Source organism: Aptenodytes patagonicus, chromosome 8, assembly GCF_965638725.1.
Source record: "Aptenodytes patagonicus chromosome 8, bAptPat1.pri.cur, whole genome shotgun sequence".
Lineage (NCBI taxonomy): Eukaryota > Metazoa > Chordata > Aves > Sphenisciformes > Spheniscidae > Aptenodytes > Aptenodytes patagonicus.
In genome coordinates, this window is record NC_134956.1 from 1,794,999 (window position 1) to 1,819,293 (window position 24,295).

General features: G+C 39.8%; 2 protein-coding genes across 2 annotated transcripts in view; one reads left to right on the forward strand and one right to left on the reverse strand.

Annotated features, from left to right (window-relative positions):
• The window catches only part of HDAC11 (histone deacetylase 11), a 54,764-nt gene extending 35,162 nt beyond the window's left edge, over positions 1-19,602 (reverse strand). The window contains exons 1-2 of the mRNA XM_076345925.1: positions 19,574-19,602; positions 18,401-18,545 (exon numbers count right to left, since the gene is read on the reverse strand). The gene's annotated coding sequence lies outside the window, so the exon portion shown is untranslated. The remainder of the gene's footprint in view (positions 1-18,400; positions 18,546-19,573) is intronic.
• The window catches only part of NUP210 (nucleoporin 210), a 69,455-nt gene continuing 64,564 nt past the window's right edge, over positions 19,405-24,295 (forward strand). Inside the window, exon 1 of the mRNA XM_076345922.1 lies at positions 19,405-19,578. Coding sequence (XP_076202037.1) covers positions 19,421-19,578 — 158 coding nt within the window. The 5' untranslated portion in view covers positions 19,405-19,420. The remainder of the gene's footprint in view (positions 19,579-24,295) is intronic.

The following is a 24,295-nucleotide window of genomic DNA, read 5'->3' on the forward strand; positions in this document are numbered from 1 at the left end:
CCATATGAAAGAGACTGGCTGGTCGGGCCTGCCAGTAATTGTGCCAGTTTATTGAATCTGTTCAAGTTATTTGTTGCACATTTATTCTTTAGTAGAATGAGGGAATTTGGCAAAAGCCCTTCATCAGCTTCTCAACCTCCCATAGAATAGAAAATGACTTCTTGGTTCTGATGCTCCAATGGTGGTGAAATTACTTAAACACAATGAATGGTGAAACATGATAAGGGTTTTTCCATATCAAGAAACAGTGAAGTCAGAGACAAAAGTCAGTGGTAGCAAATTCACAATACGATGAAAATTGGGACTATGGATCCAGTCATCCATAATCTGTATCAGTGATGTAACCTTTGGGTCACCTGCCTCACAGGTGAAGCAGTAATGATGCCAAATTAAGAGTTGATGCAATTTACAGCATTATTTTAACCTCCTAGAAACTTTCCAGTTACTGCCTGGAGCTGGAATACTGCAAGAGTTGGAATAATCCCAGTAGGTTTGATCAGGCCTGACATGTGCCTCTATCTTCCTCCTCTATACGGAGGCAGCTTAGATACCTCTGAAGTCTCACCCCCATCTCTTGTCACGACAGCCTGTCCTCTGTAGGAAAAAAAAAAGCAGTGTGTGAATCAGCTCATTTTGTTTCAGTTGTGAGATGCAAAACATCCTTCCTTAAAGGGCGAGACACCCTCAGGACTGAAATGAGCCATGTCACAAATAGTTTGCTTTCAAACTACTTTGAGTTGAGGCTTTTGAAACAGGTAACATGAAGAAGTGTGCTACAGATAAAATCAGGGATGAAACGCTTTTAAAGGAACATATAGAAAGGGGATTTTTTTATTTACATTGGGACTGACTTTTCCTGTAAAAAATTTTACTAGTAACACATTACATTAATTTCTACAGAAATTTTACTTAGTGTTTTTCAATCAGAAAATAATATTTTGAGAGCCTGTGCTACTTTAATCTCTTTGATCCTGAGGGCTTTGATCTGCCATGTGGTGACATGACTGAGATCAGGCATTTACTTTCGTGGTGTGTAGAAAACGTGAAATTATTGATTCCTGTAATCCAGCAGAGCAGAAAAAGGTTTGTGCTTTTTATAGCTCAGAAACTGATACAGTTTTCTTCCCTTGCTGTTGCTCAGAGCAGCTGGAAATGCAAGGCCTGAATATTCCTTAAAGATACCATTATTCTCCTCACAGTCTTATCTTCACTCCTATTAGCCTAAGTTCTTCTCCCTCGCTGAATTACATCTAACTGAAATCCTCGGTTTTTAAAACAACAGAGCATGATACCACTAACCACCACTTTGTGCCTTCAGTGTCATGCGATTTTCAAAATGAGAGATGTAGGCTATCACAACAGAATTCAGATTATACAAATCCCAGCAAGGGTTTATCCAAAATAGACTTTAAATAGCCTTTCCAAATTCACTAGAGGGACTCGGCTTAACGCCTTGAGCCGACGACCAGTGGAGGAAGTCATAAGACTTGATTTACTCTCATACACTGTAAACAACTGCAAGTCAATATCAAAATGGATATTGATAGTATCCTCAACTTAGTACAATGAGGTGCTTTCTGAAGCAAGAAAAGTTTTCAACCAAGCGATTCATTTGCAGGTCCCTTCAGAGGTGCTACTTAACCGAGTGAACATGAGCACAGGAGAGAAACACAATTAAGTTAATTAATAACACATTCTCTGTTACCTCAGATTTGTCTCCAAATTAATTTGTATCCATTCTCCCAAAGCATATTTATAAATGTATGTATGGTATATAATTTTGTAATTTCATTGCCGATTACAGAGACAACCTGAAGTCTAGTACTCTGTTATCTATCAAAATAAACAGGGTTGTGTATAACATGTACCGTTTTCATAATATTCAGTGCTAAGAACAACCAGAAACACAAAAGCCATTTTCATCTAATAATTAGCATGTTCAGCTGAGCACGTTTAGTTGATATTTGCTCTGTTCTGATTTTTAAGTGCTTTGATAATATGAGTGATATTTAGTCTGTTTATAATATGCAAGAAAGCGGTGAAGTAAAACACAAATTTCTGTCCTGCATTTTCCGAGTACCTTCAATAGAAATACATTCAGACATCTGGTACTCAGCTGGTGGTTTAAATGTTTAAAAGTATACTATTCCTTATACTACCAGGAAAAGATTAAATCTCAGTTTTCGGGACATCTTTTTGTTTCTGATGGCCTCATGCACCTTTCCCATTAACAAGGTAACATTTGCTACAATTTTCAATGTAACAATTGTAAGAATTTCCTAGCAATTAGTATTGGTACTTAACCAAATTGGGGGTGGAGGAGTGGGGAAGGAAATGCAGTTTTACAGAATATTTCTAAAGATATCAATAAGTAGAAAGGAGAATTCCCACTGGAATAAAGTCTAGGAAGGGACTAAAATGTCCAGTCCAACAGCCTCATGAGAAAAGATTAATCAGAATAATTGGTATGTCCTTTATGTACACATTACACATTTCTTGGCATTACAACATTCTTTAGAAAAGGTACTGTACAATAAGTAAGGACATTCAAACTTATGCTGGAAAACAAATACACATGAAAGTTCAAGTTCCCTTGAAAGAATCTTCTCTAAAAAGGTAAGTTAATATAGAAATCTGGTTTAAATATATAGGACAATTATATTTGACTGCTACTTTGTTACTGGTTAAAGCCAAGCACATAAAGCATGACCAGGAGCATGACTTTTCTGCTACCAGCAGCACAATTAGCATTTGCAACGACTAGGAACACTTCTACTGCCCCAACAGAAGTCAGGGGTTCAGCAAAGGAAGGGAGATGTGGCTGCTGGGAAAACTCATCATGACACAAAACATACTTGAAACATTTCCAAATCCATTATCCTTTTTCAATATTTTCATATTTCTGTACTAGTTTTAGATTCATAAATTGCAATGTAACAATGCCTCAAAAGATATCCTGAAGGAATTTCAGTATCAATATTCACCTGAGCACAGTCAAGAAAAGCAAAGGAACTACAATGTGAATCATTCCTAAACAACCTGGCTTTATTCCAGGCTTTGTAGGTTTGATAAGCTCAGAAACCCTCCTTCAGAGTCAAAGGCCTTCAGATGAAATTCCTCACTGGCACCAAGAGATGTTTACACGTTTAGATAGGGATGTCTTGCGATAATGAGATTGGACGTTTTATTTGTTCTCAAATATCACAGCACAATTTAGAGGTGAATTATCAGATAATTGGCACTCAAACTATATTAGGCATCGTGAATTAATATCAACATTTTGAATCGCTTGTTTTAGCAAACAGGCAGCTACTACAATCCAGCTCCTTATGTCTGGCATTACTAAACACATATTTCAGTTGCTGAATGACAATGATGTAATGACCACAAGAAGACAGACCTGGTAAAACATAGCTGAATGAGGCCACGCAGCTTCCGAGATAATCACCCGACACCACTGCATTCAGCCAAACTGTGGTTCTCAGAGGAAAGAACTAAACTATTACATGAAGCATTTCAAAAGAAAAGTGGCATGCATGGGGGGATGCTAGGGATATTCAGTGTTTATTTTTAAAGGGTGAAGAACACTCCTTCAAGTCATGGTGATCAAATTCCCTAAGGAACTTCCCAATGGTGTTCTTAAACCCATTTTTCAGTCACTTTAAGCAACATTTTTAAAAAATGCGCTTAATTACTATTGATCCAGAATTGGATATACTGCTCACAGAAATTAGAGGGAGTAGACATTGCTTGCTCTGCTTTGTACCCAGGAAACTCTTAAGGAAGCCAGAAATCTATGAAGCGACCCTACCAGCAAGAAAATAAAGTGCCAAAGGAGAGCCTGCATTGGCTCTGTGTAGCTACAGCACGACTCTGGGGTGCTCCACTGGGTGGCCAGAGGAGCTGTCAGCCAGAATCTACTCAAAATCTAGTTGTGACAAGCATTGCCGCATCACAGTCCCATATCTGGGATGCGATCTGTGTTTATTTTCCTTAGAACAAAATAACATTTCTTAGTCGTATTGCAATAAAAATTCCTACTGGTGAAGAACATGAGATATATATGCATATGTTATATATAAAAAGATAGTAGAATTAATATGGGAACAAAGATATACTCAGTGCACCATGATGCAATCCCAGTTTAAGAAATACTTGCTTTTTAGAAAGTATCAAAGCCAGGGATCCTTCACAGTGTCCACACAGCAGAAGAGAATTTCAGAAAAAGATGACCCCTTCTGTTTTCCTCACCATCTTCCATATGACTAACACAATCAAAGCAAAACAAAAACATGTTTTTCAACTATCTCAGCAAAACTCCTCTTAATGTGTAAGGAGCAGCTCATTTCTTATTTTTATACCACAGGAAGTTATTTTGACAAAGACGTGCTGATCACACAACGTGATAGTAATAAACCTCCCTCATTTCTAAGGCTAATAGGCTGCTCATCAGTTGAAGCACGTCAATGACCAGCAATTAGCACCCTTCTCATTTAGCTACTGTGATTACACCAACTCTTGTATTAGTGCTGCATTAATTGCAGCTTATATCATCTTGATGCGGGGTGTGTGGTGATATGAAGCAGCAGTAGGGGGTAGAGACTTTTCTTACTTCCCTCAGTGCTAGAAAAGCTGGAAAAAAAAAATCACCAAAATAACAGGTAAGGCAATTCATCTCCCTGCCTGCTGACCTGCTGCATGTCGCAGGTTTCCATTTCTTCTTCCCACCCAGTCCTTCTCTCTTATCAGTGAAACTCATGAGAGTATTTGCTGCTCTCCCAAGTTTAATTATTTTTTTCTTATGAAATAAGGGATTAACTTCAAGGTGAGTAAGTTCTGCTGGGTCAGCCTGGTCTTTTCTAGTGCCTCATTTAAAGTTATTTACCTTCATAAAATCCATACATCCTTGGGTTATATGGCTATTACGAGGGAGACAAAATCTCCTATTTGGGACTTGGCAGAGCCTCTGGGAGGTTGCAATTTCACACGTAGGTAAAAAAACCTGTTATGGCTCAGTATGGTGAACCAAAATAAGCAATGAAGTTTATTCTTTCTGGGCTCTCCCTACTTGAGAGCAGTATCAACCTTGCCTCTCATACCGAGTTCTTAATAATTGGGACCAAAGCTTTTCATCAAATGCTCACTAATAATGCGCTGTTTAGCGGGTGTCCGAGGTTGGCACTCTGTGGTTGATATTAGAGAATTGTTTATACATAAAACTAATGAAAGTAAAATCTAAACCTATCAATGTAAGAAATCCTTGAGTATGCCCCTAAACCAGGGCATTTCGAATGAGTAGTTGTGAATTGTGCATCTGTGGCTCAGTTGTCCACCAGTGTATTTAGTATTATTAATACCACTACTCCTATAATTACAACTAATACAACTTTTCTGGCTTGCAGAAACGTTGAGGAGATCTGTTCACTAGTGGTGGCTCTTGGATGGGTGGATGTGACAGAAAGGGAAATTAATTATTCTTCTCCAGAGCATGGATTGAATCATGTGCAGTAAATAAGGTTTCAGGGCACATGCTTGAATAATGAGGATAAAACAAAATAGCTAAGTATCATCCTTTCTGTGCCCCTGAGTAGAGCAGGGGTTCTTCTGAAAGGTCCATATACCAGCACTGTTTGAACAGGTAATTAAAGATAACAAAATCTTACATATGAAAAAAGAGGCATATTAAGTTTGCCCAAGTAATCTTTTTCTGGTATTTCCTAACTTTTCAGTGGGTTGTTTTGTTTTGGTTTTGTGGGGTTTTTTAATTTAACATATTTTTATCTGAACTTCTCTGTATGTTTTGTAACAGCCTGTCTTCTGGCAAGCTATTATTGGTTTATTTGAATATTTGCATGACTAAGCAGTGGCATTTAGTGAAAAAGAAAACAAACTAAATAGTGGGGTTTTTTTTCCCTGAATGGATTACTCTCCTTATAAAACCCAATGTTCCCCTTTCCACAGTGCAAAACTGATCCAAATTGGAAGCTGCCTTCCATATAAGCCCAGCTGAACAGCTGCAGTACATTTCATTCATTTAAATTGTCGAGACAACTAAGCCTTTGGGAAGGCACCTTCTTCATACTTTCAAATGTGTTTAAGCTGAAGGCCAGAGGCATGAGAGCAGTCATCACAGATTACCTTTATTCCACTGTAAATGCTCCATTCATTTGGTATGATGCCAGCGTCCTACTGAGAAGACCACAAAACCTCATAGCACGTTTTGGACTCGAGGTGAGCTGGCAGGTATGTCAAGTTACAGATAATTAGAAACAAACTCCCTAGTAAATATCTAGCTCCCGAAACAGAAGACTGTGAGTTACTCTGGCTGGGTTTGAAATAAGCTGCACATAATATTTACACAGATCGATGCTGTCTCCTGGCAGTGCAATATGCTTTGGGTTTCACTATGCTTCATCTTTCCCTCTTCCTGGAGTACTTGCGCAGAGCTGCTTGACTAGCAGTGATGTACTCAAGGATAGGTACTGTTTATCCCTTTCTAATTTTGGCAACATACACACTAATTTGACCTCTCTAGAGAATGTTCCTCCTTCCTGGTGTCTGCCTTGGAACACTGAGCAGTTTACCCACTTTGTTAATTATTAGACAATCACATTTGTCTGCTCTTTCTATAAACCAGGACGCAAGGGATAGCTGGGAGAAAGGGAAGGAGGAAAAGGGGTGAAGGACAGTTCCATGTAAACACAAAATGTTGGGCACCTTCTGTTTTTCAGTATCAGATATATAAGCTGTTGGTTCATTAATCAAAAAGTAAATCCTTACACTTCACAAAAAGCTAAATTTCAGCAGTTTGCAAAGTATATCTGTTTATTTCAACCGCATTACTAAGCCAAGTACGTAATACCCATTTGTAACACCATAGCTAAAATGTAATTAACATTATTCATTCATTATCAATGTAGGCTAGCGCGCTGGGGATTTGCTCTGTTATCAGGCAAAAAGGCAACACAGATGAAGAGTAAATGATGAACTGCAGCAAAATACAAACACGTAATGTATGTTAAGTACATCATCGGATACAAGCAATAGCCAGGTATAAATTCAGGTCACCAGCCTGAACTAGAAGTCCTGGCTTGCAGGGCAGATAAGCTCTGTTTTGGGAATGACGTGTTGTCTCTGATTGTCTCTAATGTGTTAAAAGACAGACTTTTTTTTTTTAATTTTTCATTTAAGTAGAGAAAGCATTAAAAAACACCTATTTTCTGCTTGTCAATTCATTACAGTCCCCTCTGAAAGAAAAGTAGATTTACCTGGTTCAAAAGATATCTTGCTTGGCCTTCTAAGGCATCAAAGTTTGTCTTTAACTTTGGCCTCTACCCACCCCAACCCAGTGCCAGTGGAAAGGAATGTAGAGTCTATAGCAGGATTCAGGACAGTATTTCCAAAGTGTCAACATTTTGCTGTTGCAAAAAGCAAGCAAATGTGAACTCCAGGCCGTATATCCACTTCAGATACACTCACCTCACCAATCTGGATCAATTTATAGCAAAAGATGCAATTTAAATATAGTAATTCAGAGGGCGTGCATTGTACAAGGATAAGTACATGCATAAATCTGCTGAGGGGCAGAGCACCTGTAATTATAATGATGCATTTTTTTTAAAGAATTTAGAAAGTCAATAAAATATTTAGATTCTTTACAGGTAGTTTTTGCACTGAAGGAGTATCTTGTGCTCTACTGAATTGTTTTTAATTAAATTATGTCCTTTACAAGAAGATCCAGGATTAAGAAAAGAGCATAGTTAAGGGACTGAGATATTGCTTAATATTTGAATTCTGAAGCAAATTGTTCTTGCAAATATAATACTTGCACACGCACATAGTCCTGCAATATAACTCATCTGTTCAGTTCATTGCAAGATGAACATCAGGCATAAGTTGGAAGGAAAAAATTTTATGGAGCTTTCAGCATAATTTCTTTAGTGGAACAGAATTACAGTCCCTAAAGCTAAGCAGATGCAAGATCAGAACTGAAAGAAAACCCCATGAAGGTCAAACAGAATGTGTTCTGAACTCACAAAAACAAAGTACATCTTATTATAAAGCTATAGAATAGATCATGTAGGGTATTTTTTTTTTTAATTTGGGTTTTAAATTTAAAAATTAGGGTTTTTCAGTATTTATACAGAAAAATCTCATTTGTCTTCTGCTTTTCACTAAGTGCTTTTCAATTTGAAAGGGTCATTTTATTGTAATTAAGCCAAATGTTAGTGAATAATTCACTACCTTTTTCCTTCACCCTGTCCTATTAATTAGTTAGAGCCAAAAGGCTCAAACTTTCAAATAATAACAAACCTTTATTCAAATAATTGGTAATAATCAAAGACTCAAAGCTGTTACAGCAGTCAGTTATGAAGGTAGAAGATTCTGTTTGTGAAATGAGAACTAGTAAGTGAAAAATTAATTTTTCATCAGCTTAAATCTTTCCAAAAACACAGGCCTTCATACAACGTACTATTGGGAATCTCTGTGTAATTTCATTTGATAAACACAGAGCTAAAATTGGCATCCTTATAATTAATTTATGCTATTGCATAAAAATATGGGGAGAATAATCCACAAAGAAACTACATGCTGCAGAGTTGCTTTAAATCTTTTTTCCTCTTTCTATGAATTATGTCAGACACCTAGTTATATAAAACAGCATGGCACTTTTGAGGGCTCTTGTAATCTGAAACGCTTAAAGAATTTTACAAATTTTAAGTAGAACCCATGATTGTAAAATAAGCCAATATTGGGCTATATGGAGATCCTTCTAATTTTATTCATGTGTTTCACACAACTTGTTTCAAACCTTTTACATGAGAAAAGTAAGAAAAAAATGTTGGTCCACTGTTACTAAAATGAGTGAAAATTTTAAAATTGCATGAAAACCTGTTGACAAACACCCTTCTGTGGTTTCAGTTCTGGGTTACCACCACAACTACAAAGGACTGTTTGGCAATTCCACTGGGGAAAAAGGTGAAAATAGCAATTTCATGCTGGAACAGAGTTCATCTACCAAAAATATTTAGTCTTGTAGGATTACTGTTGCTTCCAGTGCAACTAACCTTGGCTCTAACCTCAGCATGTGTAATGCTAATGACCTTATAAGTTGATCTTCCTGTCTCTTTATCCCCCAATTATGCAGAGAACTGATCTGAGATAGTGAGAACTTACTCAAAAGGAACTAAAACCAATAACAAAAGCAAAAGGGGAAAAAAGGAGAATACAAATGTGTTTCCAGGATCCCAAGAGGAAACATTTATAAAGAGCATAAAAAAAGGTGTCATCAAGATGCCAGCTAGTTAGGAGAAATAAAATGGAAGATTGATGTTGATGTGCCCAGGGTGATAATAAACGAATGAAAGTAGACTGATGACATCTTGTAGAGAGCAGATCTTCTCTTGATAAATTGACAGAAGTACCTTCAAGAGAATATTGCCAAATGGCACTGAGCTTGATAATGAAAAGCAAAGGGAGGCAAACTATCTTCACAGATTCCTACACAACCCAGCATGTGTTATAGTAATGGGCTTCCAGCTTCTTGCATCAGAAATAAAACAGACTTGAAGATGGATCTGGGAATTATTAGAGACACGGCCCTCTCCTATCATATCTCATGTGAGGTGGAATGACCCTAGCTTACTGTAAAGTAAAACTGAAACTAATATTTTTCCACTGTATTGTGGGTCTTTTCTATGCTATTTTTTTTTTTAGTATAACACCACCTTATTTAGATTTTGACTGCTGCTGGGCATTGAGAAGAGTTTTTAATTGTGCTGGGTGCTCTTCTTCCCTTAGCAGTTAGCGATAAGTTAGAACAGGGCCATGAGTACAAGCAGTTCAGATTTTTCATTCTAACGTGCTCTACCCTGCATTTGTCAATGTCTGAATTTCATCAACCATTATGCTGCCAATTTGTCTAGTTCTGTTTCTACAAAGTTCATCACAGACTTCTCTTACAAAGACTTACACTAAATAATTTTGTCATCTGCAAATCCTGCTGACCTCATTTTTTTTTGTTCTACCCCTCAGTTCTGCCTTTCTGGATAATTAATGAATGTATTTAATACTAACTACAGTACAGATCCTTGGGACATACTAATATTAACCTCCAACTGAATTGAAAACTGACAGCCTAATGAATTAAATTCTCTACATAAGAACAGCAGCATTGACAGTGAAAATCAGAATGCCTTGTGATTTATCCCTAATCGGGGCGGGGGGGTGGGGGGGGACGGACACCAACAAAAAAACCACCCACCCACCCACCCACCCAAAACTCTGTAAGTACAAGCACCTGCAATTTCCACTGACTTTTATGGAATTTGTGAAAAAACAGGCTACTTAATGAAAAAACAAAACCAATTAAAAAAAGAGGAAACATCACTTCTGTATACCTGTTTCACTTGCTGTTTACAGAATCACTGCGCTATCAAACAGTACCTTCAGTATTTTTTCCCCTATGAAATTGTTCAAAGTGCCTTGGCTAAAGTATCCTTGGAATGTCAGAACTTGTTTAGGTATTTGATCCAGAGAGGACAAAGTATAGAATTTATAGCTAATCAAGCCTAGAGTAAAAGATGAACAAAATGAACTAAACTGATGACTACTATAACTATAAACATGTTGGCAGGACATGCTTCCTTGTCAAAGTTACTTAGTTTTTTCTAGATATCAGAAAATTTCTCACATTTCTCCGACACATTGATACAGTATCTGTAGCAGACATACCTGTAAGCAAAAAATATATTTGGAACAAACATCACCAAGCCAGTGATGAAAAAGGGTAGTTTCTTAGCATTCTGCCACTGTTATAAAAACTAAAGTATCAAAACTTAGATGTGTTATAAACATCAGCAGAATGTCTTTATTTCTGAAACTATTATACTTCAGCATGTAAAAAAGTAATTTATACAGCAGCTTTAAAATACTCTAACTACTGTCTTCCAAGTACAAATCCTGTTGTCTGAACTTTGTACCAAAGAAGAGCTAGAAGAAGAATACAAAAAAATACTAATGAATATTCATATGCTCTTGAAATGAACCTCCTTCATTCATGAACATTTTGAGATCAAATTTTATTAGCACGAATGTTCACAAAAAGTATACAGGTGTAATAATGCATTTAAATTGACAACCTGTATTACTGATGTATTAGGCCTTTTTATAGGATGCCATAAAGTCCTTTGGGAAACGTGCCTTGTCTTACTAAAGTTTTCACTAGAGGTTCTAGTCAAAGCAGATTCCTTTACTTAGGTTAGAAGAAGATTTCACAAAATGCCTGAAGGCAGATACAGGTTCCTAATGTGTGATGCTGAGCAGATTCTGCTAAAGTTAAGAAGAAAAAAAAAAAATTACTATTCTGCCTTTTAAGTCCTATTGGATGCTGTCTGCATCATTAGGTACACACTCACATTTAATCAGCTGGATTGCCAACTTTAGAAACTAAGACCCGATCTCAAAGATAAATTAGGGGCCTAAACCTAAGTGAAGGTCATTGTAACCGGACTAGACTATACTTTCAGTGGTCATGCCAGAGTAGGGCAGCATTCAGTGTGTCCTAATTCTTTTCCATATAGCCACCATGGCAATTTAGATGTTTGCTGTTCAGTGGAACATTGGGCCAGATGGTACGGTCAGATTTACTGTACTCAGATCTGTACAGGAGATTTTAGCATGCGCAGCGGCTGCGTGCAAGGTTTTCAGGTGCCCAGCAAGAGCTAATGCTACTGTCTTGTCTGAAGAAAGTCCTAGTCAGCCTCCAAATTTCACCCAAATCACGTTTCCAGATATGATATAGGCCACCTGGGAAACCCAAACATATAGTAGAGTGGGAAGGTACTTGGTATGTTAGACAGGGATATTGAATGTTAAGAATGGAATTTCTAGCATAACCTCAGATTTCTTTCATGGGTTTTAGTTGCACGTCTGCAAAATGGAGATAATGGGCAGCTGTGAAAACACATTAATTAAATACCTGTGAAGTACGTTGTACCAGTGGTAAAGTGGCAGCATCAGATGCAGGACAGAAAGGGCAAAAGTGAAAACAAGGCTTGCATGTAACTAGGATGAGTCAGTCAACACAGAAACAAAAATCAAAAAAGGAAAAAGATGTATGCGTGTAGAGATGGCCCCAAGCAGCAAAATTCAGACCTCAGTTTCAAAGGCCGCAGAGTTTAGCTTGCTGTGCCATACTTTGTTAGCCTGGGCACAATTTTACTCATGCAAGCTGTGTCTGTGTTGCTGGGACTAGACCTTGATTTGCCAAGAGTCTGAAAGTATTTTTAAAAAACAAAGAGACCTTTAAAATCTCTGCCCAGTGCCTTGCTATCTGCAGTGAATTTGTCTCAGTGACACTGTATTTAACTTTTTTTGCCACAAATCTGCAGTTGCAAATTCATATTGAAGGTAACTTTTTGCTTCATGAATGATATCTTTTTTCAATGTTGAACATTTCATTCCCCAAGGTAACTTGATTGGTAGGTGGCCTACCTGGAAATGTGACCCTGAAAGGAATTAAGGAGACACAATAGAAATCAGTTCACTTCAGTGCAATGTGTACATGATACGTTATATTCTGTTGCATATTGCAGCACCTCCTGCTTTTCTCCCATCGTTCTACTGCAGTAAGTGAACTCTCCTTTGGAAGGACTCATTATACATGTAACAGAAGTTGTGTTAGGTTTCTTCAAGGTCAGCAAGAGGTGCTGAATTTGTTGTACTTATGTATGCATTAGAATGGAAAAAATAGAGTTTATTTTGAATAAAAAATTTTGATTTTACAGTTGAAATGCATACTATGTACTGCCAGTATGTATGGAGAAACACAGAGGAAGTCTGACAGTCTTGCTGTGTAGGTACAAGAAGCCCTCTAGATCACTGCCAGTGCCAAGATAAGTGAGATCAGAAGACTACTGCAGGAAGAGAATGGGAAAAATGGAAAAGATGATGGAATTTTATAAATTGTCCCATGTTGGTGTTTAAAGCGTAGACAATAACAAACCAATTCAGAACAGAGTTAACCTTTAAAAAGACTCAGAATTGTTGTACTTGATTGCCCGCTTAAAATTTCTGAGGTGTACATACCATAATTTGCAACCAAGTAACCTTGAAAAGATCACAATTCACTTTCCTTAGTACTATTGACTAAGTCATTAAACATATTCACATGCCTATTTATAAATTGTATTATTTTCAAGATTTAAGACTACTGTGTCTTTCTAAATTTCCCTGATGTATTTAAAGCAGAAGCAAAGGTTGGGATTTTTGTTTGTTTGTTACTTGTCTCGTCTTGTGAATTCTCATCACTCATGCATTCATTCAGTTGTTCAGTGAATAGCTCATTAATATGATTTCTATCTGTGTATAAAGGCACATGGCAAAAGCACTGGTATGTAACACTTTGAAAAGACAGCTATAAATAACCTACTTTAATAACCATAAATTTACATTAGAAAGGTAGATAAACTCTGAAGTGAAAAACATTTATTTTTATCTGATGTTACTGTTTCATAATCTCAGTGTTATCAGACTCATCCTGAATAATTCAGTAAGGTCTTGGGGTTTTATACTATCTGGGAAAGTCTTGCGTATCAAATGGATTTATACAATAGGAATAGAGATTTAAAAAGAGCGACATTTCTCTTTTGGGACTCAATCTTACTTACCTGGTACACACTCAAAAACTCCCGGTGACATCCCTGGCAGATTAGACTATGCAAAGAATGGCAGGTTTGGCCCTTATTTTACTGATTTTCTAAACAGAAGTGCTCCATTCTGAATAATCTGAAGGAAATCAACCTTGATGGAATTTTAAATTTTCCTTCCTTATTACCATTAACTGTCTGCCTTAATTTTGGAAATTTACTGACCTTCCTTTGGCCAAACATCATCTCTTGGAAGGAAAATACTGGCAGGCATAACTAAAGTGTTCAGTTTTAGAGTTGCTATCAATCCATCATTATCTCTGTAGAGAACGGTTGTATGGCTGAGAGGATGTTCTCATAAAATCTTCAATAGGCATATGAAGATACAGAAAGTCTAATATGGTAAATTGAACATAACTCTACTAGTAGAGAAAGTGATAGAGAAATAATTGAAAAAGGAATGTTGTTTTATGTACTCTGTAAGTCTATGACACCTATTTCGAAGTAATGAAGTGTAATGCCCCCTCTTACAATTCGATCTCTGTAGGTAGGCAGGAGCAGCTGAACAGAGACATAATGCAGAGGCAGGAACCTATCTCATGCACTTCTGGCGGCAGGATCAATGCCTAATTAATGAGTTTTGCCAGTCAAGCTTAACAACTGTGTACATTTGTATGTATGTAAGATCTTCCATTTAATTTTTAAATAATGGATGGTTATAACCACATGCTCAAACACAATGATCTGTGAACTACTAATTGCCATGAGCCTTTTGCTAGTACTAAGGGACACCATTTGTAATCTTGTTCCTCTGTTGCCTGTTTTTTAAGTACCTTTTCATGTATTGGGCTACTTTAAATACTTCTTTGACTGATGTTTCTTTCGTGGAGATATTTTGGAAAGCTCTGCATCTATGAGGATGGAACCAGACAGCAAACTAAGCTGCAAAAAGGCACAGCAATGAAAGCCATAGAGCTGGTCAGCCAGGAAATACATGTAAAGCACTGTACTTTGAGATCAGTGATGGCTAAGACAGACACAAAGGGGGCAGCTGAAGTGTTATAAGATGCAGCCTGATAAGGAGGAAGGAAAGTGACCACCTTTCCCAGCGATTGTTTTATACTTCAGCTTAAATACAGACAGCATCAGACCAAAAAAGGCCCATTACTGTTATTCTCACCCTAAGTTACTATTCCCAGACCACTTTCTCCAAGGCTATTAACCTCCCCTTTTCACCTCGTCCTCAGCCTGGTGTAGGCAACTCCCCATCTCTTCTCAACCAGAGCTTCATCCCTAGAGGAACGGTCTTTTCATTAAAAAATTCATGCTATTATTTGTCAGTCACTCTGTAGCCTTTAAATCAAGTATTATTTTATTTGAGAGGTTCATGAGCATGATAGCGCAGAATATTTTTCATTGTTCTACTGTGTGAGCCCTGATTCTTCCAGTTCAATGAAACTGTTCTTACAGTTTTTTTAATTTTACAATTAAATTGTACACAATGCATTTAGCCGCTGATACTACACAGAGCTGGCCCTATACTGTTAACACATGAGTATAGACATACCTGCAACGGTTATGGTTGGAACTGTTTTGAGTTAGCTCGACCCAGTACACTTTAAAATTATCTTCAATGCCTCATTGCCTTATCGTTTTGCTGGAATTTTACCTTCTGAGTTGCAATTATTCAGAGTTGGGTTTTGGGTTTGGTTTGTGTTGTGTGTTTGGTTTTGGGGGGGTTTTTTGTTTTGGTTTTTTTTTGTAGAGGAGCGTTTTAAAGATTTTAAATTATTCAGACATTTTAAAATATGAAATGCCTGAAAATTAAGTCAGGTATTCCTTGGCCAGATGGTTTTCTAGTAACCTTTTTTTTCCTGAATGAACTCTAGAACCTGAGGTCGTCTTCATTCAAAATTTGTCAGAGACTCCGGCCTCAATCCAGGAAAGCACGTATACACAACCCTAATGTTAGATACATGCTTAGTACTCATATCAAGTTGGTTTAGCCTTCCTGAACATGTCCTTGTACTGCCAAAAGACGAGACACACACATATTGTATACCCTTGAGATCTGAGGGCTGGGGAAGCATTGAGGCAATTCAAAGGAAGACAGGCAAACAGGCAGCATCATCATTGTGCCATTCAAATACTTCCTTTTTTTGAACAAGGATTTAAAATTATTTCACTGCAAACAGAAGATCACCTCATGATATACTGATATAGGTTTTTTCTAGCTTTATAAAAAACATTTTTCTACCAGAAATTGATTAATTTAAAAGATTTATCCAAGTACATGTCTCCTTGCTTCCTTGGGAGTGTTTTCAGATCTTCAGACCAACCAAGTGAGTTTGTAAAATCTTTCAGTAATTCTTCCCCTTTTATTTTCATATTTCAGTAGAAACATTATCAGCACCTGGTGTTTTGTTATTTACTGTGTGTATTTTGATTGCCTCTTAAATCTCTTTAAAATGTAATTCTTCCACAAATGGCTCAGCTGCTTGGAGAATACCATTTATTGTTTGTCTTTATCCCTCTCACAATTAAGCAGCTCATTAAAGTACTCCCTCTATCGTTCTATAATTGCATTCTTTGTGACTAAGAAATTTCCATTTTTGTTCTTTATCAGACTTACTCAGGTGTACATTGATATGCACATAAAATTATCTCATATTCCTAATACGTCTATCCCGTTCCAATTCCCCACCATGCCAGCTAACCACCCCGCCAACTGGAGGTATTTTTACGTTCTTCACGCTGTCATTTTAGTCTGAGAAGGATGTACTGACTCCATACTGGTCTCATCACCGCAGTATGGAAAAAGGAAGTAGAATACTGCAGCAACTAAGTCAACCCATGATTTTAGTAACTTCTCACAGAGCGTGCAGCTACACTCTCTGCATCCTATCCTACTCTTCTCTATCCAAAATAGTCTCTAATGCTAACGCAGTGCTGCAATGCATGACTTTCAATTTATGTAAGCAGAAAATTCGCTTCATAATTTTACTGTGTAACGGAAATTGCAGAGTTGCTCATCAATGTCTCCTGCCTTATTCTACTCTTACAATCTCTTAGCATGCTTTTGAGTATGCACTGAAAGGTATGTCAGACATTTAATTGCTGTACTTAACTGTCATGTTTCATTAAAAAGCTTTAAGGTCCTAAGTGCACTTTGCTGTTCCTTATGAAAATCATTCAAGTCTAATAAGTATTTGAGAACAATAATTTTCCAGTAACACATTGAATACTCATCACCATACAATGCTGATGAAAGAAAGTAAAGACACACTGAGATTGCAAAACCTACTTTTAAAAGCTAGGAAGTACTGGGATACAGACATTTTCTCACCTCATTCACAGCACAGAGTGCAAGGTATTCACTATCTACGTATCTACTCAGTTGTAATTATACTAACTGTACACATATTGTATTGATTTAATCATGGGCTGTTTTATCACATCCCTCCCTAATATTTGAGTCTTTACTGAACTTATCTTCATAACATGCCTATGAAGGAAGGTTATGGATTGATTGACAGAAAGAGTAAAGAAAAAAATAACTCCATTTTGGGGAGCAATTTAAGGTGTAGTGGCTTGATTTGCCAGAGCTTTTAATACCATATATCTTTCTGGGCCCAGCTCCCAGTGTCTTAAATTGCAGCTGTAAAGTTCAGCTCTTCTCTAAACCAGACCACACAATTTCAAGATGTGCATTCAGAAAATGAGTAATATACAAACAGAAGCTGCAGCGAGAAGTGAGCTGTCCAGCAGCACACAGTCCTCTGGGATAGAAAATGGAATAGCCTTGCTGAGGTACTGATAAAGAAAACATCAAGTGAATAAATATTGAAAAAAAACCCGCCAGGGTAAATAAAAAGTCCTGTATAAATTTACTTGCTTAGAATAGATGAGAATCGTTTAACTTCTATACTACCTAAATTAGAACTGGTTAAACTCTCGGGTGGTGTCCCTGGAACAGCATTTGATCTTCCTGGGCAGAATTCAAACAGCTTAATTCAAAGATGATTCTCCCCTTCTTAAAATCCCTTCTCTCACTGAATATATACCATCCCTCTGTCGTAGGTAATGACAGACAGATCCTCCACACAATAACTTCATTCACTAAATAGCTTTGATTAATTCCAGGAGCATGACCTTTCCCATGCACCATGAATGGGGAAGAGATCCTACCATTAAACATGTGTTGAAATGATGATACATACGAATGCATACTGACAACAAGGACAAATTAAGATTACGATACCAGCCTGACTTTTGACTTACAAAATATAATGGTCTTTCAGAGTAATTTCAAGTGTTCAAAGTTTCTAAAAACCAAATTATTAAATACACAGAAATTCCATCGTACAGAATCATGTTCATCCCTACACAAATCACCAGTTCATTTAAGTCTTCAACAAAAACATCTGTAACAAAGTGAACTGAGTAGTACAATGTCATGCACTACAAAGTCCAATCACCACCAGGAGGTAAAATATGCATTTTGCAATATGTTTACAAAATACAGGGTAAAAAAAAATAATCAAATTGAGACTTGTGATTCCTGAATTCCACTCCAGGCTCTGAACACACTTAAATGATTACAGATCTGTCAGTGCTGGTTAAAACTTCCCTCCTTTTTCTTCTTCTTCCTACATTGTCCTATTTCCCACGCTATTCCACCACGCTTTTGAGCAATACACAGGAAAAGGTCAAGCTCGCGTTAGGCTGGCTGGTGAAATCTAGCTACTTACTGTGCTCCTTGGAGGAGCTCCAAGGGGCTCAGGCCAAGACCGCTTGTGGTATTCACCTGGTTTGCAGAGTTCACGTACCACCAAGTTCCTTGTCTTGACTTCTTCACTTTTTTCTGCACTTTGGTCTGCCTACCATTTTTTTTCTCTAGGACACAAAGAGTACAGGAAAATAACTCTTCTTACTTTAAGGATATAAGGATACAGAAAATTGATATTTTTATAACAAAAGAACTGTTGTTTAGCTTAGCTGTTAGCATCACTGTAAGTACTATAATGTACACACTGAAAGAGTATAGTATGTAATGTAACACCCATATCTTCGATGGATTTTTTTCGGGTTTTCTAATCCATAGGATTTAATCCATTTAGGTGGGGTTTTTTTAATCCATAGGTCCTATTTTTAAAAAACACCACCTCACCCCACTCTGCCTTCAGCAGAGCTTGTGGAAGGTGCTGTCCGGGGCAAGGTGAAGGCAGCCTGACACGCCACAGTCTTCACCCCACGTCCCCAGCGGGGTGAAAACAGCACATGCTCCGCTTGCAAACGACTCGAGGCGAGCTGCCGAGGCGGCTCCGGTCGGTGACAAGCACCATCCGGGCTGCAACCATCAGGCTTATCCCTTCAGCTGGCGCTGGCCACGCCGCCTGAAGGAAACCCACCTCCCTCCCCAGCTGCTCAAGCCGTTTCCAACATGATGTACCCCGATAGGAGCCTTTTTAGCCGCCAAAATCTGCGGGCGTCTGACTTGGCGGACTTCCCCTCGCCTCGACCGCTGCGGTCGCTCCCCGCTGTCGGCGCCACTAGAAATTACCTCAGGAAAGGCGGCGCCGGGACAGGGCGGCCTCGGCGGGCGGAGGGGGCGAGAAGAGGGGCCGGGCCTGCCCCCGGGGGCAGGCCCGGCCCCTCTCCTCGCCCCCTCCGCCCCCCGGGGCGCCCTGCCCCGCCGCTGACGTTCCTCCGCCCGCGGCGCACAACCGCCCTTTCCCGCCCCCACCGGCGGCGGTTGCCCGTCGCGGAGCATGGCTCCCCCCGCGCCTCAGGCGCTGCCTCTTCTCCTCCTCTTTTCCCTCCACCTCGCCGCCTCCTCCAAGCTCAACATCCCCAAGGTGCTGCTACCCTTCACCCGCGGCACCCGCGTCAACTTCACGCTGGAGGCCAGCGAGGGTTGCTACCGATGGTGAGTGCAGGTGCCGCCGCCCTTTGTCCGCCGCTTCTCTTCCCTCCGCCGCCGCCCGGATGCACCTGCGGCGTTTCCTCAGCCCGCGGCGGGAAAACGCGACCCGGCGGGGCCTGATCGCTCCCCCCGCCCGGAGCCGTTCTCCTGAGGGAGCCAGCAGCGCCAGGCCTCCCCGCGCCGGTTTCACGTTACTTCGGGCGTTTTTTGGGGTGGCCCAGCAGTGAGGGGGCAGAAATGGAGATAATCCCTGAAGGGAAAGGCTGGGCTGTACAAACCGTAGCTGGTTTTTTTTTTTTCTGCAGCGGGGGTTAAATCCGCCAGAGAGGTGCTCTGTCTGGAGGCCAGGGCTGAGAAGGCCCTGAGGGGAAGGTCCCTGCTGTGGGGGAGCTTCCCGCCATGGCTGGGCACCCCGCATGCGCCTCACACCCCACGTGCACCCACCCCACATACCTCACGCATGCCCACCCTGCTTCCACACACGCCCTGTGTGCTCACCCTGCTGCCCCACACACCCACAGTGCCACCCCACACACGCTTGCCCCGCAGTCCCGCACATGTGGGGACAGCACCCAGGACTCATGCTGCTGGTGTAGAAATACCCCTTCCCTCGCTGTAGTCTGACAGCTTTGAGTTTGGAGTATGGACATAAAGGAGTCATAGCATGTAGCTAAGTTGAGAGCCTCTTGGTGCTGCTGTAAGCGTAGGCAGCACCCTGAGCACATCACCTGGGGACAGCGAAGTGAACTTTTAAAAGATTAAAGCTTTCCCGGTTTTGGAGGCCTTGGTGCTGAGCACGTGGGATATACTCAAGGGACTTCTGGCTGGGAGCCCCCGTTCTGCCCCACACAAGGGGGAGGCCTGCGAGCCGGGCTTGTGGGAGGCAGGTCTGGGTTGTGTTGAGCGCCAGGGGTGTGTGCAGATTTAGAAATGGTGTCGCAGTCTTTGTGTTAAACAAGTGTTACCAACTCCTTGTCCTTCCTTTAGTATACCAGAATTGTAGTTTGGACCAGTAATGAGCAGGAGGTACCCACCTGAAAAAAAGTGGCAGTTGATATGTTTAGGATGGTACTTACATATGTGCCAGATGGATGCATGTAGCAGTTTTCAGTTATTTTGTGGCTGACAGTTACTGAAATATGTCTTGTAGGGCTATGTTTTCACTCTATATCAGTTTATTTGCCTGGTGGTCCTACACTTCTCATCCCTCGGCTGGTTACAAGCCTTTGATCTGTGACAGCTTACACATTTGAGGGTGTTTGTGCACAGGAGCAATCATAAGAGTTTCTCCAAAAGTTGGCTGAAAGGAAGTTACTAGGTGAGCTGCTTGTGGTGATGTAATTTAATTTTTATATGGACCGTTTTAGTGAAAATCTCACAAGTATGGTTTTTTTTCTTTTTCCTTACTCTAATCTTTAAAGGCAACTGAGTCTTTAAAAGGATTTGGTTTATGTGGTAAAGTACATTGTACGAAGCTGGAAAACAAACTCATCAAAGCACTAGTGAAACCTGGGAGGTGTAGACTGTCTTTCCTATTTTGCCAGCAAACTGCTAGGTGATGCTGGGCTGGCTACAGCCATTCCTGCATGTGCCAGGCGCTATCCAAATGTCAGAAGTATATAGACCTTTGCAAATCTCACTGACATCTACAGATGAAAAAATATAAGATTGTACTCTAGGGAAATACCAGATTTGGTCCACATATGTATCTCTAATGAGGATGATTTGTAGGCACTTCAAAGCATGTTGGTGCCAGTTGCCAGCCAATGGGTTGTATCCCTCACGCAGATAGGCTTCAACATCCTTTTCCATCCTCTCCCTCTGTTGCCCTTCAGAGATTAATTTTGACAGTTAAAGAAACTATACCAACTTCATACAGAGTGTGTCATCATTTTCTGTACCGGGGTTGTAAGTGTGTATTTATTCACTTCTGCTTTGCAGGGACTGGCAGGATGTGGGTGGTAAAACTCAACGTGTGCTTACAAAACCATCAGAAGGAAGCAGTAGCTCTGTGTGTGTGTGACTGAGCAGAAGCAGTGAAGCTCTTCGAGGTGCTCAGAGCATGTTTGCTAGATTGCATCCATGGCGCTCTCCCGCTACATCCTTGGCCCTGCAGGCCTCGAACTGTAGGGGATTAGAAAGAAGTGTACTTTGGAGGGGCAGGCAACTCCACAGCTGCTTGCTGACAAGTTTCCTGTACTTTCTGTTGAAGCCATCGGTAATAGCTATTACTGGAAGGAGGCCGTTAAACTGAAGAAGTTAGGAAGTACCAAATGTAATGGCTTCAGAAGTAGTGACTATTCCTCACCCAGGGTTTGTAAAATGATGGGTGGGTTTGCATGCACGAAAGCAGGGATTTGGAATGGAAATGGTAAGATTCAGGCCCTTTGTGTCTGGAGAGGGGACTGAGGTTGTGTAATGTGGGTGACTGGGAGGTTAGAGATAGTGTAGGAAAGCTGTTCTCATCTTGCAGCAGCATCTGTCTTCAAAAGACATCCTCTGAGTATTTGAAGGACTGCATTACTCATCTCAAACATTCAGAATTCATACCTGAGCGTCCAATTTCGTGAAAAATCAGTCTATGACATGCTGTGACCTTATTTCTTTACAGTTTCCCTTTAGGGCTTCAAGTTTACCTCTGAAAGCAGGAGATTTTCAAAGTGATTGTAGTGGTGTCTGAGAATTCCAGTGATTCAAAGGGAAAAGGTCAAATTTTATCATCATCCCAGCAGATTGGGAGCAATGATAAAGTTGCAAGCATGGCTTTAAAGTATTTTCTGATTTTCAAGATGCTCATGCCGTCTGGAGTTTGGGTTGCCTTTATGTTAAATTTTTTTTTTGGTAAAAGCTTTGTTTTCAAAGCATACTGTGTTCCCATCTGTAAATATTGTACATGGTACTATCTTCAGGAATAAAACACAGTCTGTGCGGATATATTTAGCATTTAAATTACATCTGTATTTATATTTTAATTACCTTAATCCAGAAATTACACCTGGAAGAATGAAAGCATTCAGAAGCAGAATTCTCTCCTTCAAATCTGCCTTACCATAATAACATTTGAGGGGGGAGGAGGGAGCACACAAAACAAACAAAACATTTTCCCCCAAGGTATACAGCATGGCGCAGGATATTTATAGCAGAAATTATCTGTAGCATATAAATATGCTTACAAGTCTGTAACATTATTCCTTATCTTGTCAAATTGAGATATGTGGTGAGAACTGGTGGAAAGTTTAAGCTTCAGGAGTTAGCTTTGAGAAATACAACTGATTAAGCTTGAACCATTGACCACTGAAGGTCAGAGGTTTTGCTATGGAAAGGTTACAGCTATAGGAAACTCTTCAAAGGTGATAATGGCCCTGTACAATGTTGTTTGTTGCGAATATAATGGAGAGTTTATTGCCACCTTAAATAAAAGGGTTTGTGTGTGCTACTGAAGCCCTCTCTGACAAGGTTACTTAAAGCTAATTGCCATTGTGAGAGGAGCAGGTGGCAGAGTGCTGGAGTGAGAGGAGCCAGCAGCTGAGTGGTGTTTGAGCTGCATAATGCACAGGTACTTCCAGAGAACCCAAAACGTATATACAGCGCTGCTGTTGCAGTAGTTGGCTGGCAAAGCTCACTTTCTAGCTCCTTATCTTGTCGTGTTTCTGATACTGGGTTGTAAATTGGTCTTATCACTCCATGGGACGTGTGTGGTAGCTTATGTGTTCTAAAAATGTATATTAAATAGAGTGCTGCTGATCGAGGTCTGTTACTTTGCTATAAGACTGACAATCTCATCTCTGACAATCTGGGGATGGTGGTGGTGGTGGTGTTTCATCGATTACCTGTTTTACCATGGGTCTAAAAACCCCTGGCATTGACTCTCACTGAAAAATGTTTTGTGTGAGATACTGACTGTTAATTTCCATATTGTGAAATGACATCTTAAATAATGATTGTTATCCCCTGCTACCCTTACCCTGCCTTTGGTTCTCACCTGCTCTGCATTTCCTGCTTATAAGGCCATTATAGCAGGCAGCAAAAGGTTCTCCCTCTCTCTGGGAGGTGCCTATGCTACTGACTGCTGGGTAGTCCAGCCGCACTGCAGCATGTGCTTTCCCAGCATGGCTTCAAGCTCTTGTAGATACCAGAACAAGCTCAGAATTAGGTTGAGGTATCCTTGTTGGTAAAGTGAGATGGGCTGTGCTGCTGTGGCTCAGGTCCGCGTTACCTGAGTATGTTGGCTCAAAACCAGAGCGGGTAGCATGATTCTGTGGCATAGATGTTCTGCCAGAGTTGAAGAGGCAGAAGAAATAATCGTGTTTTTTCTCTTAGCTGATGTGTCGACCTGCAGTGCAGGTTTACTGTTGAAAAACTTTTTCTGAATCTGAGCATAACCTGCCTGGGAAGGACAGAAAGAGTAGGGACTGTTGTTGCTTTTGGGCAGCTCTCATTGCTGAACACACATGAAATGTTTTAAGACTTTTGCTCTCTTTGGGTGTGGGTCTCACCTTAGTAATTGAAGCTTTAAGGGTGTCTACATGTAAGAAGGTTTAACAGAGTGGATAATTTGAAATAATGCAAAATGTGACATACGTGTTTTGGAAGTAAACTGCCATTTTTTACCTTTACTTTCTAATTTGAAATCAGGCTAAGCTAATTTCAGAACAACTTGGGTAGACCAACCTTTACTTATTGCATTCTTCTAGTTGGAAGATGACTATCACTAGTGTGG